This window comes from Parasteatoda tepidariorum, chromosome 7, assembly GCF_043381705.1.
Source record: "Parasteatoda tepidariorum isolate YZ-2023 chromosome 7, CAS_Ptep_4.0, whole genome shotgun sequence".
In the NCBI taxonomy this organism is placed as follows: Eukaryota; Metazoa; Arthropoda; class Arachnida; order Araneae; family Theridiidae; genus Parasteatoda; species Parasteatoda tepidariorum.
In genome coordinates, this window is record NC_092210.1 from 16,331,586 (window position 1) to 16,353,952 (window position 22,367).

General features: G+C 28.4%; 1 protein-coding gene across 1 annotated transcript; it reads left to right on the forward strand.

Annotated features, from left to right (window-relative positions):
• Window positions 1–936: 936 nt before the first annotated feature.
• LOC122268865 (mitochondrial import inner membrane translocase subunit TIM44) lies at window positions 937–17,543 on the forward strand (the record flags this gene model as incomplete). The annotated part of the gene is given in 6 exon segments (XM_043039582.2): window positions 937–1,061; window positions 5,650–5,700; window positions 5,784–5,873; window positions 11,624–11,734; window positions 12,253–12,402; window positions 17,320–17,543. Coding segments are annotated over 5 exon segments (497 nt in total), but the record flags the coding sequence as incomplete, so codon positions are not given.
• Between the last annotated feature and the right edge of the window lie 4,824 nt (window positions 17,544–22,367).

Below are 22,367 nucleotides of genomic sequence, written 5' to 3' on the forward strand. Positions count from 1 at the left end.
TTAATACGCAATTTCGACCAAATAACTGGCTCTATTTGTTTGGGGATTCATCACTTTATTTTTTTGTTGTATAATTTGTTATTTTTATAGCATGTCAAATGTGAAATTGTTATTTTTTTTTTTTTGAGAAATATTTTTTCTTGGCAAATTTATGTAAAATATAGGAAACTAAACTTATTTTAATTCTACAGTTATATTTATTCTGATTAATTATTACAGATATTATATTACCATCTGCAAGAAGAGAAATTACAATTTTAATTGATAAGTCATTTGACTGTAAAATTGTTTTGCAATTTAAATTTACTTAATTGAGCAGAATTTTATGCTTATAAACTTGGACTAAGCTTGATTGTAGACTTGACTGAACTTGATATGATTGATTGACTTTGTAACTAAAACTAGAGTTAGTCATGATTTTCATTGTGTAGGAATTTTGACTAGTAACGTCCGTTTCTCAGCATAGTTAGCATCGTCGATGGACAGAACGTTTCAAGATAAATCCTAAATTTTCATTTAACAAAAACTTATAATTTTTATCAAGCTGATACTAGATTTATTTTAAGTATAATCAACAAATAGTCAAGAAAAATATTAAGTAGGACAAATACTGTAAATACCAACACAGATTTGTTTAATACTTAAAGAAATGAAACTTACTGTTCAATGATGTTGGAGTTTACAGCTCTGTCACCTAGCGATAAATCGAAATAATCCCTAATGCAAAGTACAATTTAGTAAGTGACAGTAACAACAATTGGTTTCATCAATGCATTTGATACTCTTGATCCACAGATTGTTGAAATTTATAATTTAGGAAAAAGGATTTTGTAATTGCATAAGTGATATAATTTTTTTCTTAAATTTGGCTTGAATTCATACTATTCAGTTTGAAACAAAAAATGAAATAATTTACTAAAAAAGGAAAAATTATAGGTGGGCTTTTCCAAAAAACAGAACTGTCAGAGGTTTTAACTGAAATAGTAAAGATGGATCCAAACTTTGACAAGGAGAAATTTCTTAAGGAATGTGAAGATGAAATTATACCAAATATTTTAGAAGTAAGTATCAGTTACATTACAAATAGATTTCTTAAATATTAGTGAATTTTTGAGATTTTATGAACTCAAGCTAGAGTTTTAAAAATCTTAAACATGCTGTGATCTCAGGTAAGTCTATCTTATTAATATGATATAGTTTAATTTTAAGTATTATTTTTGTTGTCAAGTGACCTAAAACAACTTTTTATTGTCAACTTAATTAAAATAAAACCTTAGTTAGAAATATGTGATTTACTACAAAAAATGAATAAGTCATTTGTTAAATGGAGTTTTCATTAACTTTTAAAATAATATGTTTAGTTTTTTCTTTAATATTTCCATACTCAATATCTCTTTCATTCAGCTGTTATCAAGCTGGGGTATTTAAAAAAAAGTATTGTTGAATCAAATATTTTAGATTTTACTTAATAAGAAGTCTGATGTCATTAACACATTTTCTTTAACAGAATTTTTATATTTTCAGTTTGGTTCAAACTCTGATAGAGTAGTATAATTTACTGAGTCAATCTGCGGCACTATTTTTACAAACTCTGATTTATTTGCCATCCTAACCCAGTCAGACAAGGACTGTAATTGTAAAATTTACAGTAATTGTGAATTTGTTACTAATTTGACTTTATTTGTGAGTTAGTTAAAAATAATATACCAAAAAATTTACTTAGTTTAAATATTTTAAAATGAGAATACTTGAAAAATTGATATAGTACGAGGGTTGCTATTTATATTTCTGGCCTAATAATGAAAAAACAAATATGTAGGATCGAAATTGGTTTTATTGTTTTTCAAAATATTCTCCATGATAATCAATACACTTTTGCATGCGTTTGAACCAATTTTCAAAGCACTTTTTCCAGTCCGATGGAGGGATCTCCAAAACATGCGTTTTGAATGCATCAACCGCTTCTTCGAGGGTCCAAAATCGTTGTCCACGTAATTTATTTTTTATGTGTGGGAATAAGATGAAGTCATTGGGTGCCAAATCAGGGCTGTACGGTGAATGACCCATCAGTTCGATCTTTCGCTCTGTCAGAAATGTCTTTGTTTGAATCGATGTGTGAGAGCTCGCATTGTCATGATGAAGAATGATTCGCCTGTTCTTCTGCTTTTTTCGAATTTCTCCGATGACTTCTGGCAAACAAATGGTCGTGTACCATTCAGAATTGACCGTCCTGCGTTGCTCTAACGCCACTGTTGCAGACCTGCCAACTCTCCTGCTTTTAGCAGGAGTCTCCTGCTTATGTCTCAAATCTTCGCCCTCAGGCCTTCAGGGTGTTTTCTCCTTCTTTTTTCTATTTAGTGCAAGATAGAGGAAAAAAAAACAACAATTTGTGCAATTTCCTTCCCAACTTGTGCTTCAGATCATGCTGGGCATTTATTTAGAAAAACTTTGCCCCGTAACATCACTAAAAATTATGGTGTGTGAACCAAAACAGCAGTAATAACCAATGAAATGGCAGAATCGGAGATATCTTGGACACCATTAGGCAAAATGTTTTTTTACTTTCTATAGATGCCAGTTTTTTTTTTTTTAAAATAATGCTAAATCAGCAACATCTGCAGTTTTAAAACAGTAGCAGTTAAAAAAAAAATTAAGAAATGCATTTATAAAGTATTGTATTCATTATTGACATATTTTGTTAGTTTTGAACTTCTTCCTAAATTTGAAAAAATCAAAAGATATGTTTTAATATAATTCTATAGAACCTTATATTTTATAGTAAGAACACGCATCTTTATTAGTCAGTGTCAGAATCTTATTGTGGTCTATTTTATGTAATGTAAATAATATATTTTGAAATAAACTACTTGTAGGAAGTGTGAATCAGGTTTAATTTTCAATATTGCGCTATATCGTGATACAGAAAGAGTCTCCTGCTTTTTTATTTTCTAAGGTTGGCAGGTCTGCTGTTGCCACATGACCATTAATGCCGAAGAAACAGGCAATCATTTGTTTTGATGTGCTTCTTCCTCGAACAACTTTTGTTGGTTTTGCCTCGTCTTGGAAGACCCATGCAGTTGATTGCTGTTTTGTTTCCGGCTCATATGCATAGATCCATGATTCGTCACCTGTGTAGATGTTATACACAGCCTTTGATGTACCTTGAATGTATTTTTCCAACATTTCCTTGCACCATTCGACACGAGCCTTTTTTTGAGCGTTTGTCAGATTATGCGGGATCCAACGCGAACAAAATTTTTTTAAAATGTTCATGCAATATTTTATTGATGCTAGTCATACTAATGTCCAAAGACGCCTCTATCTCACGGTATGTCACATAACGATCTTGCTTTATCAATTCACGCACAGCATCGATCTTTTCTGGCACAACAACGGATTTTGGACGACCTGCACGGGATTCGTCCTGGATTGAACATCGACCACGATTAAATTCGTTATACCAATTTTTTACAGTGCTGTAGGATGGCGCTTTATCGCTGAATAAAGAATTAAGTTCATCGAAGCACTCTTGTCATGACGATCCACGTCGAAAGTTATGAAAAATAATGGCACGAAAATGTTTACGATTCAACCATTTTTTGAAAGAGAAGAACTTTTCAATTTACTGTCAACAACACAAATAAAGCTATAATGGTAAACTGTCTGCTGAATTTATGTTTAAAAATACCAAACTTTCGATTAAAATCGTCTGCGGTCGCCTAGCAACACTTACTGTTGCCAAGGCCAGAAATATAAATAGCAACCCTCGTAGTAAAAAAAAAATAATAGTCGTAAAAAATTTTTTTTTTTGCACTTTGTAAAATAAATAATCATAAATAATTTTTTTTTTGTTTTTTGAATTTTTTTACTTTTAAAAATTTTATCAGTTAACAGAAGAAACAATAACAGTAATTTTTGAAAATGAATTTTCTTATACATCTGCAGATTATTTTTTTCAGGTTCATTAAATTAGCAATTTTTTTCACTATTAAGGAGTTATTATCTATGCACTTAAACATTAGATACACAAAATTAGCAATTTTTATCACCAATTAAGGGGTTATTCCTACATTAAATTGGCAATTTTTCTTCACTATTAAGAAGTTATTATACACAGTATACTCTCTATCTCAAAAACCTTTTTTTGTCAAAAAAATATTTCCCCCCATGGCATTATATATCTACCTATTGTTAATTTGAATTCTAATATCCAAGAGTTTCGTCTCGAAACCTTGTTACGTCGAATTATTTTTCGAAATAGAAATAGAATTTTTTTTTGGAAAAATCAAGTATTGTCAAGTAAGTATTGTAAATGAATTCTTTTCTATTTAATGCATAACTATTTTTGTCTTATTTTTAAAAAGAAAATTATCATTGTTGTATTTAAATTTATAGTCCACTATCATTACATATTTAATAGTAGTAATTCTTATGTTTCATGATTCTACTTTTTAGAGTATTTAGAATATATTTTTTAATTTTTTAGGACATATTCAGTCCTGAACTTGTCTCAAAAACTCAATATCTCAAAACTTTTTTAGTGTCCATTCAACTTTGAGATATAGAGAGTATACTGCATTAAAATGTTGAATCTTTGGGATTGGATATTTCAAATTCATGTTTTTCCCTATTACTATAGCAGCAAATAAATTGCTAAGTTAACCAGAATTTTTTTTTTTTTTAGGAATTTTCAGAAAGCCCTTTAAAATATTCAAAAAATTTAAACAATCAACATAAATTTTTTTTTTTATTGTTTTAAATAAATTTGGTGCTGGCATAACTGTATTCTTCTAGAAAATGATCAGTAGGTTATTAAAAATCCTCATTATAAATAAATATTGGACGCTTGTTGATTGTATTTTTATTTAATTTTTTTTACTTGTACTTTTTACTCTAAAGTACAAGTGTGTTTAGTAAAAGCACTAAAGTACTTTTGTTTAAAGTACAGAAAGCCTTTTAAAATATTCAAAAAAATTTAAACAACATAAATTAAAACTTTTTTTTATTGTTTTGCATAAATTTGGTGCTAGCATAAATGTACAATGTATTATTTTAGGAAGTGATCTGTAGGATATTAAAAATCCTCATTGTAAATAAGCATTGGATGCCAGGGCTCGGAAAAAATCCTGATTTCCGGGTTTTTCGCTAACCGTGATCCGAAAGTTTCCGGAGATTGAAGGTTCATAAGTTTCAAAAAATCATTGACCACAAAAGTTTCCGGAAATCAAATTTTCAAAGGTGAAGCTTAAAAACACAGTTTATTTTATTTGTTTTTAAGAGAACCAGATATTTTATAAGCTTATATCAAAATTAATCTTCATTTTTTATCAGTAAATAGTTATAATCATAAACTCAAGAAAGAAAGACGTATTTGTAAATTTCAATTACTTCTCCAGGTCTTTCATAGTTATGTAAAATTTTTTAAATATATTCTAAGTAAACTAAAAAATATTGAGAAAAAGGAAAAAACCTTGTTTAAACTTTTTTCTAATTATTTGATTTAAACTTTTTTTTTTTACTCAAGAAATTTTCCGGAATTTTGACTTGGGCTCACAATCACCCCTGTTGGACGCTTATTCATTCTAATTTTATTTAATTGTTTTACATTATTGTTTTTTTTGAACTAAAGTGCAAATTATATTATTTTAGGCAATGATACGAGGAGATTTAGAAATTTTGAAGGATTGGTGCTATGAAGGAGTAAGTAAGCTTATATTAAAGTGTTTATTTATGTCTATTATTCTGTTTATATTCTGTCATAAGAGAATGTTTCTCTTTAATAGCCATTTAATGTGTTAGCAACACCTATCAAAACAGCTCAAAGCTTAGGATACCATTTTGATTCCAAAGTTCTTGATGTAATGAATGTGGATGTGAGTATAAGTCATATATTTCTTAATTCTGAGACAATAATATTTATTTGGCATTTAATTATTATCTTTTTTAATTATTATCATATATTTCTTAATTCTGAGACAAGTAAAATTTATTTAATATGAAATAATTTATTTTTAGATGATTATTTTTATTGAAAATTTTCAGCTTCTTTATAAAGTTTTTTTTTATGTTTTGAAAAAATAAATGGGTAATCTAATGTTCAAAGAATTAAGTGTTTTTAAAATTGCCTTAAAAATATTTACGAAGTTCAAAAGCAGATCGATCATATCGGCCTAGTTTAGAAGCAAAGATCATGCAAGAGGATTTAACTCAGTGCGAAAAAAATGCTGTCATTTGCAATCGCTTGTTACTGTCCTTGGTGTCGTTTTACTTTGTTCCATTACTTATCTAACTGTTTTTGGATAAGAAATTAATAAGTAAATAAACATAATTTAACTATTTAAGTCTTTTAAAATAATGTTCACACATATGCTGTCTTGTAAATCAGGGGTCTGTCTAGGTTTTTCTGAGAGTTACCTATTTTGTGAAAATTAAGACATAATTTATGAAAATTAAGAAATTGAAAAATCGACACATTAATTCAATTTACGCATGTTAACACATTAAATCAACACAATAATTATTGAAAAATCAACACAAAAATATGGATTTATCGTTTCTAGATTCAAAAGTAAAATTTTAAGAAAAAGTAGTATGTGAAACTACCATTTTTTCTACAGTTGAATTTGTGAGGGTACCGCTAAACGGTAGTAAATTTGGCCTGGATAGACCCCTGTAAATGATTGTCTAAAATGATGATTTGATTTATTTTTTGCCAATGATGAATCAGTAAAAGGTCTGAGATGACAGTTGCTCCTACTAATTCATTACCCTTCAGAACTGCTAGCTTCTTACCCATGCACATTTGAGTTGTCATGTCATGGTAAATACTTGCTAGCAGACACATTAATTCACAATAAAATTTAGTTTTAAATAAAAATATTTTAGAATTGAACTTATATTTGTGAGAACACATCTTCTTAAAAATTCTGATAGGGAAATGTTATTGGTAGGTTGTTATCAGTGACAAAAGTGGTTATCTGAGGCTCAGAAATTCTTACTTGATTCGTTTTACTTTTGCTTTTAAAAAAAAAATGAAATCTTATTTGCTAATTTTTTTAAACTTAAGTTGTTAATTATCGGAATTGATTTTTCTGATGGGCTGTTCATATAATAATTGTTTAAAAAATATTTTTGACCCCTCCTTCCCTTTTTCGCACTTCACTATATCCTTCCCATTTTTTGCTTTACTATATTTCATAAACATATCTTAGTAGACCAGAAACGAGACACTTATATTTCATTCTTCAAATTTTATTTTTGTGCATTATAATGACATTGGTGAGTAAGCATAAAAATAATGACTTAATTTGATGATTATGTTTAATTATTTTGATAAACAAAGGTAAAAATAATAAAAATATGTAATGTCCCTCCCTTGTCCCAAACTGTCTCAATTTTGAGGAAACCCCTCTTTCCTTTCTAAGAGTGAGTTTATATGTGTACAACCGCTACATTTACTGCAAAATAATATCAGCCCTCATTGGACCAATATTTATTTATCTTGAAAAAGCCGATATTTTTCCGACATAGGCCTCATATAGAATTCTTAAATTACCTATTTTATATCCATTATTCAGCCAATATTAGCCCTATATAGAATTGTCCTTTTCAATCAATATCGGCTGTTTACAAAATTGTTATTGCCCAATATTAACAGCCATTCTAAGACTAATCTTAAAATAATCTCTAATTCCTTGCTTTAAGTGTTATAATTTTCTAATTTTACCATAGCATTGCAAGTCACTTCGGACTTATGGTGATTTAAGACCCCTTAAACACAACTCAGGCCACCATGAAATAATAATTGGTCGTTAACCTGATCAGTTATTGTCAATAAAGTGTAAAGGAATGGATTACTGATTCATATTTTTGTGATTCATATTATGCATCAGTAAATTAAATCTTGACTTCCAGGCTTCTAATGTATTGCCAGCTTTTCTGCAGAAAGGTAAAGGTAATAATGTTGTAAAAAAAAAAAAAAGACTTTCAAATGATTGTAATAAGATTTAGAGTGACATGTAAACAGACTAGTAAAAGTGGATATACACTAATGACACTTTTAAATTAATAGTTCTCAGGTCAACAACTAATTTCTCTTGGTTTTTATGCCTACACTTGATAACTGAAAATTTTGTTCTGAATAATTCAAGCCTTTGTAAGAAGTTATTGATTATTTGAAGAAATTACTGTTACTCTTTGTAAGTTTATTAACAATGTGTTGAAAAACCCTAGCCCGTTCCTTTGATCATGTAACTGTGTGAAGTAAAAATATTCATTCAAATCAATATTTCAAATATTTATATTCAAATGTTTATATTCAATTATTTATATCCAAATACTTATAGTCAAATATTTATATTCAAATTATTTATATTCAATTATTTATATCCAAATATTTATATTCAAATATTTATATTCAAATATTGTTATAATGAAATATTGTTATAATCATTGTTTCAAAGTAAATCCATAAACACCTCTCAAGTCCATAATTTGTTTGCCTGGTCGATTCTTCCTGATAATTTGTTTGTTAGTTTTTATGAGGTAGTATTATTACTCAAGGGTCAGGTTGTCCTCTTTGTCAGTTGTCTCCCCTCTGACTTACCTGGCTTGGTTGACCCAGGTAGTAGCTAAATGAATACCATTGTTTTTGGGATCTAATATACATCTAGCCTAACATAATGTTTTCAAATATAAAAGAATTGATGGTGGAGCTAGAAGATGCCAAAAACTTTGATTGCTGGCCTTCATTAATGTGAATTTCAAACTGATCATTGTATTGAAGTGGCGACAGAAAGAACTTCAGGGAGAAATGTTCTAAAGAATTCACCCTGAGCTGTTGTGTCAATGATGATGAGGCACAACAGTATAATTATGAATTAAACTTACAAATCACATAACTATGACTACATAAACATAAATAAAATGCACAAATTTGAAATATTTAAAAATTAAATAATTTAATGAAGTAATAATAATTGTTTAGTGTCTACTAAATGATTCTCTTAAATATTAATTTTATTTATTTTTGCCGATGATGAATCAGTAAAAGGTCTGAGATGACAGTTGTCCTACTAATTCCTTACCCTTCAGAGCTGCTAGCTTCTAACCCATGCACATTTGAGTTGTCATGTCATGGTAAATACTTGCTAGCAGACATACTAATTCACAATAAATTTAGTTTTAAATGAAATGAATTAGAATTGAATTTATATTTGTGATAACATATCTACTTCAAAATTCTGATAGGGAAATGTTATTGGTAGGTTGTTATCGGTGACAAAAGTGGTTATCTGAGGCTTTCAAACTTTTCACCTGTTTTGTTTTAATTTAAATTTTTTAAACTTATTTGCTCACCTTCAAGGTGTTAATTTGTGCTACTGATACTAGCTTGATCACCTGAAATTTAAAAAAGCATGTATGTTATTATTACATTATGTATATTTTTTATTTATTTCTTACTAATATTGTATATTTTATGCTTTATTTTCTCAAAAAATATTATTTCATGTTGAAGATAGATAATTTTTCATTGTTTTAAATTTTTTAATTATACTAATGCATTAAGAAGTCTAATGATTAAATTCATTATATAATTCAACCCTGTTAACCATTGTTGTGTTAAATACAATTCAATACAAGTATTTGCAATCATTAATCATTGCATATTACACTTGTAATCATATTTATAAAAATTTTTTATGTTTGTAAACATACAAGTAATCATTATTAATAATTAAAAGGAATAATCTTTTTTTATAAATATCTAATCTTGATTACATAAAATCATTACGGTTTGTTATCTTGATTACCCATCAGTTTTATTCTGCTCAATTTTTGTATGAAAGTAATAATTGTGATCCTTAGTATGCTACATTTTATGCAAGAGCTAAAAAGTAGCTTATTTTAATTAAATTAATTTTTATAACAATTATTTTGTGTAAGTAGAAGCAATAAAATGTAATTTTTCTAAAATACAAAGCAATTTAAATTTTTTTACATGCTTTTACATATTTACCATTAAAACAAAATCTGAGAAAAAGCAATGCATAAATATAAAAAGGGACAGAAAATTGTTATATCCTACTTAAGATTTTTTTTTTTTTTGTATTTACTATTAGAATTGATTTGTAAAAAAGAAGGATTTTATCTTCAGTTTGTGTAAATATAGAATAGTCTGTAAGAATCTTAATTTAAAAAAAAAAATTATTATTATTATTTTTTTTTGAAATTTGAAATTTGTAATATATATTTATGTTTGTTTATCTATTTAAAAGCTGATAAAATGTTCAAATACATGTTTTATATTATTTAATAATAATTTAGTTAAAATATTTGTTATATTTCTTACTAAAAGAGTTGATATTGTTATTCAGTTATTATTAATTAATTTCTGAATGAATGAAATGATTTTTTTTCCTTGGTCAACGTCTTTATGAAGTGTTGCGCAATTCGTCAGTTAGATGTCTAATAAAGAGTAAATTAGTTTAGATCAAATGTTAAGGTTCTAGGCAGAATAAGTCTTTTATTTTTTTAATTTTGATTCATTAACTATATATTCAATAAGTTTTAAATGCATGTGTATTCCAATAAACTTGAAATTAAGTGGATGGACCCTGGAAAACAGTGCCTTATGTTTGAACTACAAAGTTTCGAATGCTGTCAATTTTCGTAAGATAGTAGTTAGGTTTTAAATGACTTAATATATTAGAATTTTATATGTGTAACTTTTTACTCAATTGATGTAGAAAAGGTTTAAAAAGTAATCGTTTTTTACAAATTGATGTAACCCTCTCATACAAGTATGTCAATTATTTACTTAAATCTACATTTAAATATCAATAAATTAGACTTCTTTAAAATCCTTATAAACTATTCATAAATTCAATTAAAAAAACTATCTTTAAAAATATATATAAATTTATTTTTGAATCTCAATGTTTAATTTGTGTATAAGTCAATTTGATTCAGTAGTAAGAATAGTTGTTTGTAATTTATTTTGTTTAACACTTTATAAGGTCAGAGGAGATATACTTCTAACCGATTTAATTAATTTTTAAATGTTCATGGAGAGCTATTTTCCCACTATGATTTGTTATGCGTCCATCTGCTGATAACCTCAGAAAATAAGATAATAATAAAAAGGAAATGAAGGACTGAGTTTACATAAATGTCAGTTACAGTAAAAGCAAGTGTGGGATCAAGAAAAGAGGCCAATACTGAGAAACTATTTTTTTCTTTCGCGTTTGTTCATTCGAATATTTCTCATGTAGTCTATTTGTAGTTTAAACACAGAATTTATAAAATGTTTTTTTTATTTTTAGGCACAGAAGTTTAAATTTATGACCAATTCTTTACATTAGAGGGAATTATGTAACCCACAATCAAATTAAAAACCCACTGACCTTACCATCAAAGAAATGGTCTTAAAACTCAAATTAATTTTAGTTAATAAGCTGAATGAATTTCTTTTCATAGCTCAATCTTTAAAAAAAATATTTTAACATAACATTACTAAACAAAAATGAACTTATAAAGGGTTAAAGACTATTTTACTGCTATTCATTACAGCGTTCACAGTGTTTGATGTTAATATGTTTTATTTTTATTTTGCGTTTTTCAGCTGGCTATGGGGAAAATGATGGAGCAAGGTCCGGTTTTAGTTTTGACTTTTAACTCACAACAGATTTTAGTTGTTCGTGATGCCAAAGCAAATGTTGTGGAAGGTGACCCTGTAAGTAAATTAATCACCCACTTTCTTTTTTATTAAAAATTAGACGCCTTTAATTTTATTCGTTAATTTCATCTAGAAAAATATTTTTGATGTGTTTTTATCATTTTATTATGTAATTGCAACAAACTGAAATGTTTGAGAGGACATTATAATGTGGCAGAAGAAAAATTCTGTTTCACCTTCATCAATATTTCAATGTTTGGATAAAAAAGTGTTCAGTTAAGCTTAGAGTAAACTGTAAAGTTTCAAATCTGAAAAATGTTTTCAGAATATCAAAATGCGAACGAATTATTGGGAGATTACTTTCCCGTTGTGTAACCCTAAGTAATCCTTTTGTATTTTGATATTTTTAAAACTTGTCTTTTCATATTTTGCTGAAGTAAATTTTCAAAATGCTAAAACTTAAAATTTTTTACTGATTGTCTTTCTTTTTCTTTTTTTATTCAGAATAAAGTTTTAAAAATGCATTATTATTTAATTTATTATATTTTATGACTTGTTTTTTCTTTAATTTTCAGAATAAAGTTTTGAGAATGCATTATGTTTGGGCCCTTTGTAGAGATCAAACTGAGCTAGATCCCAAAGCTGCGTGGAAGTTGCTCGATTTATCAGCCAGCAGTACAGAGCAGTGGTTATGAGTATAGCTATTTTAGAAATGTATATAAAATGTAAGATTTTAATGTATTTTTTAAACTGACTATTTATTTAACTGCTTGCTTATTAAAAGCCAGCTTTTTTTCTAATTTTGGTTATAATCTGATCAACAGAATACATTTTTTTTTTAGACTGCATTAACAAGAACTGTAGTTAAAGTTTTTTTTTTTACTATTTCCTTTTCCTAAGTAATAGTGCTGATAAATAATCAAGTAAGCTTTAAATTGAATTTCTGTAATGCTTCTATTCTCTGCTGTATTTATTTATTTATTAAGATTAATTTGTAAAATTATTAAGATCAATTTGTTATTTATTTAATAAGAACTTTTTATTCTAAAATATTTTTCTTTTCATTTTTTGTTAGTGTGGAAATTTTAATCCATTTCCCTTTCAAAATAAATTTAATATCTTCAACTGTTCCAAATTATGAATTAAAGAATGTAATAATAAACATATAAAAATTAGCTTTCTTATTTTATGTCATATTTTGATTTTTTTTTTTTCAATGAGGACTTAACCATTCTGCTAAAACTTTTTTAAAGGCAAGAAAACAAGTCAAATGTAATTTAAAATCTATTAATCAGGTCATTTTGGATTTCTCAAAGCATTTTACAATGGGTTATTTACTTATTTATTTTTATAAATGAGCAAAGTAGTGAATAAAATAAGGAATAAATTGTTAATAAAGTTGCAATTTTGCCAATTTTAATTGAGTTTCTTAAGCTTCGTTCAGAGCTTCCGAGTGGGTACTCTTCTCCTTTCAAAATCTGATTTTTAGCATGTAGCACATTTTAATCCTCTTTTTTAATGTTTTGGTCCTTTAAGTCCTCTTTTGAATAATTTCAAAATCTGTTTATGGAATTTTTTTGAATATGTTAAAATTTTGATACAGTTTAACTTTGTGTGTCAAACTCTCTACCCATTGTTCATACTGCCAGAAAGCCTATGACATTAGTCTTTTTTTTATTGTATTTATAGATCACTGGCCACAATTTTTGAAACTTGAGATTGTTCACTTTTAAGTTTTTTCATGTGAGTTTAGGAAGGTCAACAACTGCAAAGTTTTATCACTTCAAAATTCTATTGTTCCTTTTATTCATTTGATTTAAGAACGATAAGATCAGCCATGTCACTTTTTTGTAGAACTGCAAAATATAAATTTTTATTTTTGCCGTCTACGAAGTGTAAAGTGGTTGAAATATCTTACTTGTTGTATCTTATTGCATATTATCTTATTGCATATTATCTTATTGAAGTAACTTTCTATCCGATTAGTTGTTCTTGAAATTTAAAGTATGATATAAAATCAAGATGTAGAATTTAAAAAAAAAAAAAAAGACTTAATTGGCTAAAATTTTCGAACATGAAATTTTATAAGATTTAATAGTCAATATTAATATCAATAAATTTTTATAAGATTTAATTTTAGAGTCATATACTCATTTACTACTTCTAGAAGATGGAAAAAATATTTTTTAATCCTTAAAAAATCTTAGTTGTTTCAAAAATCTCTTTAAATTATTTAAAATTAATTTAAGCCAATTAACAACTCAATATGCTGAAAAATTAAGGAGCGCTCACTATTTTTTTTCCACAAAAATAGTTAATTGCATTTGAAAACAAAAAATTTCTTCAATTGAAAATGTTGTGCTCTGAATAAAAATATGAAACAAATTATAATTTTAAACAGAATATTAAACCTTCAGATCGGAAATTATCAGGCTTGAGAGTTCTGTAAGTATTGATTATTCTAAACTTATTAAAAGTGTCATATAACACTAAAGTGAAATTATTGCATATATTTGTAGAAATATTTTTTAGTAAAATTTCTATTTTATTTACATTTATATTTATTAAATTGATATTTTATTTATTCTTTTTAATACAGTACAGAACCCGTTATCCGGAAATCAGAAAACCGGAAAACCAAAAAACCGGAACGAAATTCGATAAATTTTCCCGCCATTTTCGAAAAAAAATTTTTTTTTCCTCATAGGATCTTGGGATTTTTCTTTCTATTTTACTTCATCGTTTTTTCTTCTTTTTAAGATTATTTTCAAATTTTTTTTTTTTTAGTTGGGTTTAACAGTAAAAAAAACGGCTTTTTGTAGCGATTCAGAAAACCGGAAAAATCAGTTATCCGGAATAGCGATGNTATATTTGTAGAAATATTTTTTAGTAAAATTTCCATTTTATTTACATTTATATTTATTAAATTGATATTTTATTTATTCTTTTTAATAGTAATTTTTATTAGTGTTAAAATTTTAATTTGAAAAAAACATAAGACGTTTTATATTACCAGTTTTTGTCTTTCAAAACTACATAGGCATACCTATAAGATTTATTTTTAATTCTAAAGTGATAAATAATTGAAATTTTTTTTCATTAATTACATTATCATTTTATTTAAAGGAATGGGAAATTTACAATTCAAAATTATCAGATTTGTCAAAGTGATGAATTAAGAAACCATATCTAATATACTTTTGAAAACTGTAATGTTTTTCAAAATTTTGTTAAAACTTTTTTTTTTTTTTGGATGATGGAAATATTGAAATTATTTCCATGGAATCATATTATTAAAGATTGACTCTTATTTTCAAATTTGAGGGACATTTTCTAATCATTTTTACAATTTTGATGCTTTATGAAAAATTTAAAGGAGGTTATTAAATTCACTCATGATTTAATAAAGTTTTTCATATTTGTAAATTTAATTTTGTTAAGAAAACTCCAAAGCAGTTATAAAGACCTGCATATTTATAAATTACAAAGTTTAGAATCTTATTGAAAAATCCTGTACTTAAATAAGTTCTGCTGATTTTTTTTCTTAAATTTTTTATAAAGGAGACTAATTAAATAATTTATCATAATTCTTGAATATAACTATAAATAGTTTTTCTTAGCCTTCTTTTTCGCTACAAATGGTCCTCTTTTTCGCTTTTCTTTGGCTAAATTAAGTTGGAAGCACTTTTTGTTGTTTTGAGTTTGTACGAAAATTAAACACATGGTTAAAGAGATTTGTATTACAATTTTGAGAAGTGAGTAACACAATTATAAAGGAAAATTCGTTTAACAGGAATTGAAATAACAGGGTTCCTACACAGTCAGGAAAACCTGCAAAAGTCAGGCTATTCTTAAATTAAGCTAAAAAGTCAGGATTTTTCTTACATATTCATAAAGTCAGGAATTTTCGTACATATGTTTTCTTTTTCTTTNACATATTCATAAAGTTAGGAAAATAAAAAAAACTATAGTTCATTCAAAGACTGACAGGCAAAAATAAAGTTTCAAGGAAAAATTCTGTAATTCAAAATATGTAATTTCCTCATAATAACATTCCTCTTTCCCTGGTAGAACCTGTCCTGTTAGCAATTTTCCTCTTGTTTATTCAATGATAAGGATTTTTTGATAGGGTTGCTAGGTTTATTGCTCTTTGTGTGAATAACTGGTTTACAGACAATAGTAGCAGAAAAATCAAAAAAGGAATTTTTACTGTTTTGTGATGCTGCCAAAAAAAAAACGAAGAACAAAAGAGTTACTTAGAGTTTAATCCACAGCAAATGAGATTAGATAATTTTTTCGAAATATTTGCACAGAGAAAAAAAATTTGAACATTTATGGGAGGTTATAAAAATTGTTCTTATCCTGTCTCATGGTACTGCAACAGTTGAAGGGGGGTTTTCAATCAATAATAGCTTATTGGTTCAAAACCTCAATGAAGACTCTATTATTTCACAAAGGCGTGTGTATGATTATGTTTCATTTATAAATGGAATAAAAAACATAGACATTAATGAAAAAATGCTAGATGCTGTAAAAGGATCTAGAACAAGATGGAGACATGCATTAGAAGCCAAAAAAAAAAAAAAACGAAGAGAATAAAAAAGCTGAAATTTCTAGAAAACGAATAAAAGAAAAGATAGAGGATTTGAAATTAAGAAAATCTAAATTGACGAAAACTGCTGCAACAGAACTGGATGTTCTTGATTCAGAAATTGTCAAACAACAAAATATGTTGAGAAATATTATATAACATAGGAGCCCCTGAGTTTCTCCGGAAGCTTACAGTATTACAGAAATAAATTTAAAAATACTGAAAAAAAAAAGATATTTATGATTTTATTTTTCTCACAAGTTGCATAATTTTTCTATATGAATTTTTATTTGTATATAATTAACTTTTCTTGACTTTTTTCCCCTTTATATTTCAATATTATCTTTTAAAAGAAAAGTCAGTTTTAAGTGAAATTGTGATTTTTAAAAATTAATATTTTAATGTAACAAATGTTCTAGTATGTTTTAAGAGTAAATATTATTTGAGGATACTCATACATATCACGCAGATTTGATTAACCCTTTATGTCCTGACGACACTCATGCATTTGGTTCCACTTAACATTAAATAAAATAATATTTCCATAATCCAACAGATTTTCTTGATCTTTTTATTTAAATAGTTTTCGTATCTAACTACAGAAACACAGTGAAAGTTTAATCTAATCATGATAATTAAAAATATGTTTCACAAGTTTTCTGAAAATATAATTTGGGATATAAAGTGCTATTACGCAATTCCACTTTATATAAGTGTTTATCCTATTCAATCTATGATACTTATAACTAAGTAGCATATTATTACTAATTGAAACTGCAATGTTAAAAGTTTTGTTGGACTGGGAAATGGCGGGTCAGGAATTTTATTGTAAAAGGTCAGGAAAAACCTGTCAGGATATTGTTTTCTCAAAATAGTGTAGGAACCCTGAATAAATGCCTGATGTTTTTATGTAATTTTTTGTTGTTTAGTAGCAAAGCTCCAAATACAAGAATTTCTGCATTACTATTGATACATCATTAATACAGTTGTTTCTCAATATTATGTTAACTATTGCATATGTATTATTAACTGTTTGAATTTTTCTTTTCAGGAAGCAAATTAACCTCTTGGAAGATTGTACAAAAGAACATAGAATATGTCAATATTTTGTTGTATATACTGTAAAATGAGCATTTCATCTGAGACTATTAACGCTCTTGGCAGCAAGCCCATTTCTTTGCGACAGGTTCAACCAGAAACACCTTTGCTCTTTTATGAAGGCTCTGCCAAAGAGTTGAAATAAATCATAGCAACATAAAAATTTTAGAAAACTTTTTTTTATGTGATGCTTTTTTTGTGCTGTGGTTCAGTTTTTTTGTTATATCGTTTTTTGATTATGGGTTGGATTCCAGCATTTCGACTAAATTAGCCGATATTTTTGTGTTGAATTCTGGTGGTTGACTAAACGATCAATGCTTTTGCTGTAGAGAAAATTGTATAATGAATCTGCTGTGGCTAAAAGTCCCTTTGGTGTGGTATAAAAATTAAGATAAATGGTTCTAACTCTAGCTTTATCCATTTCGTCTGACGCAAGTCAAAATTGTCACTTCAGCTTAATTTTATCATTAATTAATTTTTATTAAAATTAATTTTATTAATATTAATTATATTATGTTAATTATATTTAAGTAATTACTGAATTTTATCTGCATACCCGCTAACAAGTTAAATCCTGAAAAGACAGGTCGGATGGTGTATCATAGGGCTGCAGGAAACTTGGATTTTTTATTTATTTATTTTTTAAAATCATATCTAGATGTTTTGTCACGTTTTATTTATTTATCTTTTTAAGGAATGAAGCAGGGGGCATTACTTTATTAAAAAGAGAAAAAAACAGCTTAAAGTTAATGTAACAGATTATATTTTTATTAATTACCGTAACATGCAAGATGGTGTTGTAGATTTTGAACTCAAAACTTAAATGATTTTTTTTCAAAGAAATAATTGAATTTTTGTGAAATATTATCTCAAACAAACCTGACTATAAACTGTTTTGAAAGATTGTAAGGTTGAAATAAGACAAACTCTTTAAAAGCTGAACAATTGACATTTATTGGCTCACAAAAATTCAGTCTTATCTTCTTCAAACAATTTCTAGTTTAGGGGCCATTCAAAAAGTACGTACATCCCAAAGGGAGGGGATTTGATATTTTGTACGATGGGGAGGAGGGGAGGTATTATACAAAGTACGTACATTATAAGCATACACCAAATTTAAATTTGACTTTTTCCTACACATGTATTATACATATGTTTGTTCTTGTATTTTTTTCACACGGCGACCACTTCTTAGAATGAGCAAATCAGTTCTCAAAAAAAATTGTCTCGCAAAATAAAAAATTGCAAACATCAAAAATTTGGAATGTCCTTGGGAAAATACTGTAGATTAATTGTATTGATTGTAGGAAATTATTATGTTGATCCGATAAGATTGTTTTATTNTAATTGTATTGATTGTAGGAAATTATTATGTTGATCAGATAAGATTGTTTTATTTATTGATTCCAAGATAAAGTTGGGTGTTATTGTTTAAATAATTTAAATGAATAAATTATTTTAAATAAATATTTAATTTTATTTAAAACATAATTATTTTAATTTTTTGAAAAAGGGGGGTAGACTAACAAAATGTACATACTCTAAGGGAGGGGGTTAAAATTTCTCCATTTTTGTGTACGTATTTTTTGAACAGCACCTTAGACATCAAAAATAATTTGATAGAATTTTCCAGAGAATTTCTTGAACACAACAGTACCTCTAAAACTAGATTTATCCATATTCTTTTCATTCAAAAAGGTCATGTGTGAAAGTCCATGAGAGGAGACCTAAACTTTATAACCTGAATTTTACCATTCTCCGGTTAAGGCGGCAGATCTACTATTCTTTCTCCATTAAAACAAATGGGCCTTCATCCTAGTCCAAAACATGGAGATAGAATAAAACGCAGCACCTGTTGGGATAAGACCATGAATTAAGTTGTTGGCAAAGTCCTCTGTTGAGGATTAAAAACAGTTATAGATAAAAGATTGTCCAAGCATTATCTAAACTAACAGTCTAAATTTAAAGAAGAGCTGTTCACAAATTCGTCATCTCTGAATGGCTACTCAAACCCACTATCATAAACTTTTATGCCTGACAAATTTGAATTTAAATTATACAAATGAAATTTTAATTAGCAGAACTATGAGATGATTTGAAAAACATATTAACAAAAAAGACTGATTGGCTGTTGAAATACGTCTCAATACATTTGAAAATGAAATTTTTTGTCCTTTGAAAATCATTATAAATATGAACTAAGCTTTCTTCCTATGGATGAAGAACCCTATAAAGGTAAGCAAAGAGGCACTTGTAGTTAAAATTTGTAATAAGATTTACAGATTTATCTGCAACAATCCATATTGTATTGTTATTGTAGTTGTAATGTTTACAATGTCACTTGTGTTGTTTGCTTGCCATTTAATTTGTAAACCCATTTAACTTTAGCTGAAGGTTAAAATATTATTACTTTAGCGAAAGCAGCTCTCAAGATGGGCCTGAGAATAAACGAGAACAAAACTAAATATTTGCCCTGTACTGCAACTAGCATTAATAACACCCATTTAGAAACTGAAGAATATAAATTTGAGATCGTTGACAATTTTGTTTGCTTGGGTTCTGTAATCAACAACAGGAACAATATTTCAATGTAAGTATAAAGGAGAATTACTATAACCAGTAGATGTTTTAATGGAATTCGAAAATACATAAACTCTAATGTAATTCATAGAAAAACAGAAGTTTTATTATATAAATCTCTTGTGAACCTGGAAATGAATCCTGGATGAGGTTTTGTTGGATATCTTTGGGAGAAAGGTCTTGAGAAGTATTTTTGGAGGAATTAAAAAGAAATAGTGTGTGACTTAGAAGAACAAATTTAGAGCTTATCACTCATATAATGAACATGACATTATTAGCTTTATTAATCGACAAAGAATAAAATGGACAGGCCACGTTATCAGAATCGGCGAAGACCATCCCACAAAAAAGAGTTTTCAATGCTAGACCAGTTGGCACACGAAAAAGAGGCAGGCCAAATTTGAGATAGATAGCCTAGAAAAAGACCTTTTGGTCTTAAAAACTGCGCTAGCTTGAAAAAACTTCTTGGGAAGGCCAAGGCCTTTACAAGGCTTCGGAAGCCATTGATGATGAGGGTTTAACTATTTTGTTCATTTTTTTATGTGCAACACTGCCCTTAAAACATGACTACCCTTACATTTTATTTATGTCTGCGGAAACTAGTAGAGATGTGCAGCGGAGTAATCAGCCTATAACGCCACCTTTATAAATGATGCGATGGATATTGAATGAAGAAAGTGATTCTACACGAAGTTCTGGATGCTGAAAAAAGCTGGCCCGTAGTAATCCGACATGATTTCTGAAGAAAGAAGAAATTAAGGCAGTAGAGTTCTGATGATCTCCACTACCTCAGGATCACTGAACAGTTCCTTAAGGTCTTTCAAAGTCCTTGCAAGTCTAAAGACCATGTCCTTGGGTGAGTGAAACTTTTTCCTCTGATGCACATCCAGTGAAATTGGCGGGAAGCGATTGGCCGCAGTTACAACAGAGGGCAGGCTCTCCTTGGTGCAGGTGTAGGAGGGGTGGGGGACGTTGCAGTTACCCTGGACATGACCGAACCACTGACACTGGATTTGTCGGCAGTGACTTGCTCTCCCTCGATGGTGGCGAGGTCGTAGATTCTCCTGTTTACATCATTATTTTCCAAGATGGCTAGGAAAATAGGCATGTCCACATATGTTGGTGATTCGTGGATCTTGCTGGTCCTTCGTTTGAACGGGATTATCTTTCTACAATTGAAACCTTTCCCTGACAAAATTTTCCCCAAAACTTCAGGTAGAAAGTCGGCTTTTAGCCCTTTGAAAATTGCTTACTTTATTTATGTTGTGATATCAATTTCCTAAAATCAGTTCATGATTTGTGTTTTCCTTTTGTGGTCGAAATCTGTTCAAATAAATTTTTTTGAATTCTTTATTTTCCAGACTTTAATACTAAATTAAAAATTTGCCAACTTTAATCTTTTGTTCTGTTTATTTTTGCATTTTAATAAGCTTTTGTAAATCAGTCTTAATACCTTACGTAAGCATTTGTCAAAACCTGTTTGGTTGTTAGGGCACTGGGCCCATGTCCAGGAGTTCGTGGGTTCGATCCCTGCCGGCTGAGGACTCCCCATGTAGTAAATGGTGACTGATGCACGTTAAATCTGTCGAGTCGCAAATTCGTCCTCCGTGTTCCCATAACAAATCAAAACCTCTGGGGGTACTGATCCAGGAGTTCCTTAGTCTTCTGGATTGGTTCAAAATTACAAGGCTACGGAGTTGAACATTAAAAGTCGTAAACCCAAAATTGGGTCGGCTGTTCAACGATGGATAAAATAAAATACCTCTTCCCTTCTCAGCAAAATTTAGCAAATCACAAATCATATCACCTAATATTTGAAAGGCCCCAAACCATAATTCAGTTTATAATTCACTAGACTAAGTAGGCAAAAAAATCCCCAGAACTAGATTAGATGCCGCGTTTGATTCACGAATTCAAATGACACAAACCCAGGAACCCTACCATGAGCTCCATGGAATGAAATTCCATCTGGGAATGACGTCACGTTCCAACGGGAATTATTTTTCCCCACCACGAACACCTTGGAAAGAGTTTCTTGGCTGGAATTGGAATCGGTTTCATTCCAACCAGTCTCCGGCACCTGGAATCGTCGTTCCAAGGAGGGAATCATGAATTTTTAAGGACTAAATACGACATTTCGTCGATGAATGTCTTAATTTTTTTTTATTTCATAAGAGAAGATAACAAAATTTCTAAAAGATAAACGTGCCCGAGCCATTTTCAAGACGATAATTAAAAGAGAAATGTTTTGTTTCATTAGTATGTGTGAACGAAAAGATACTTTCAGAGTTAACTAAGAAATTACGGCAAACTAAAAATAATTATGCTCTCATTATATAATAGTTGTTACTATTTCTATGTTATTATTACGGGATGTATTACTTGGCCAATACCTTTTTCTGAAGTTCCAATCATTTCTTT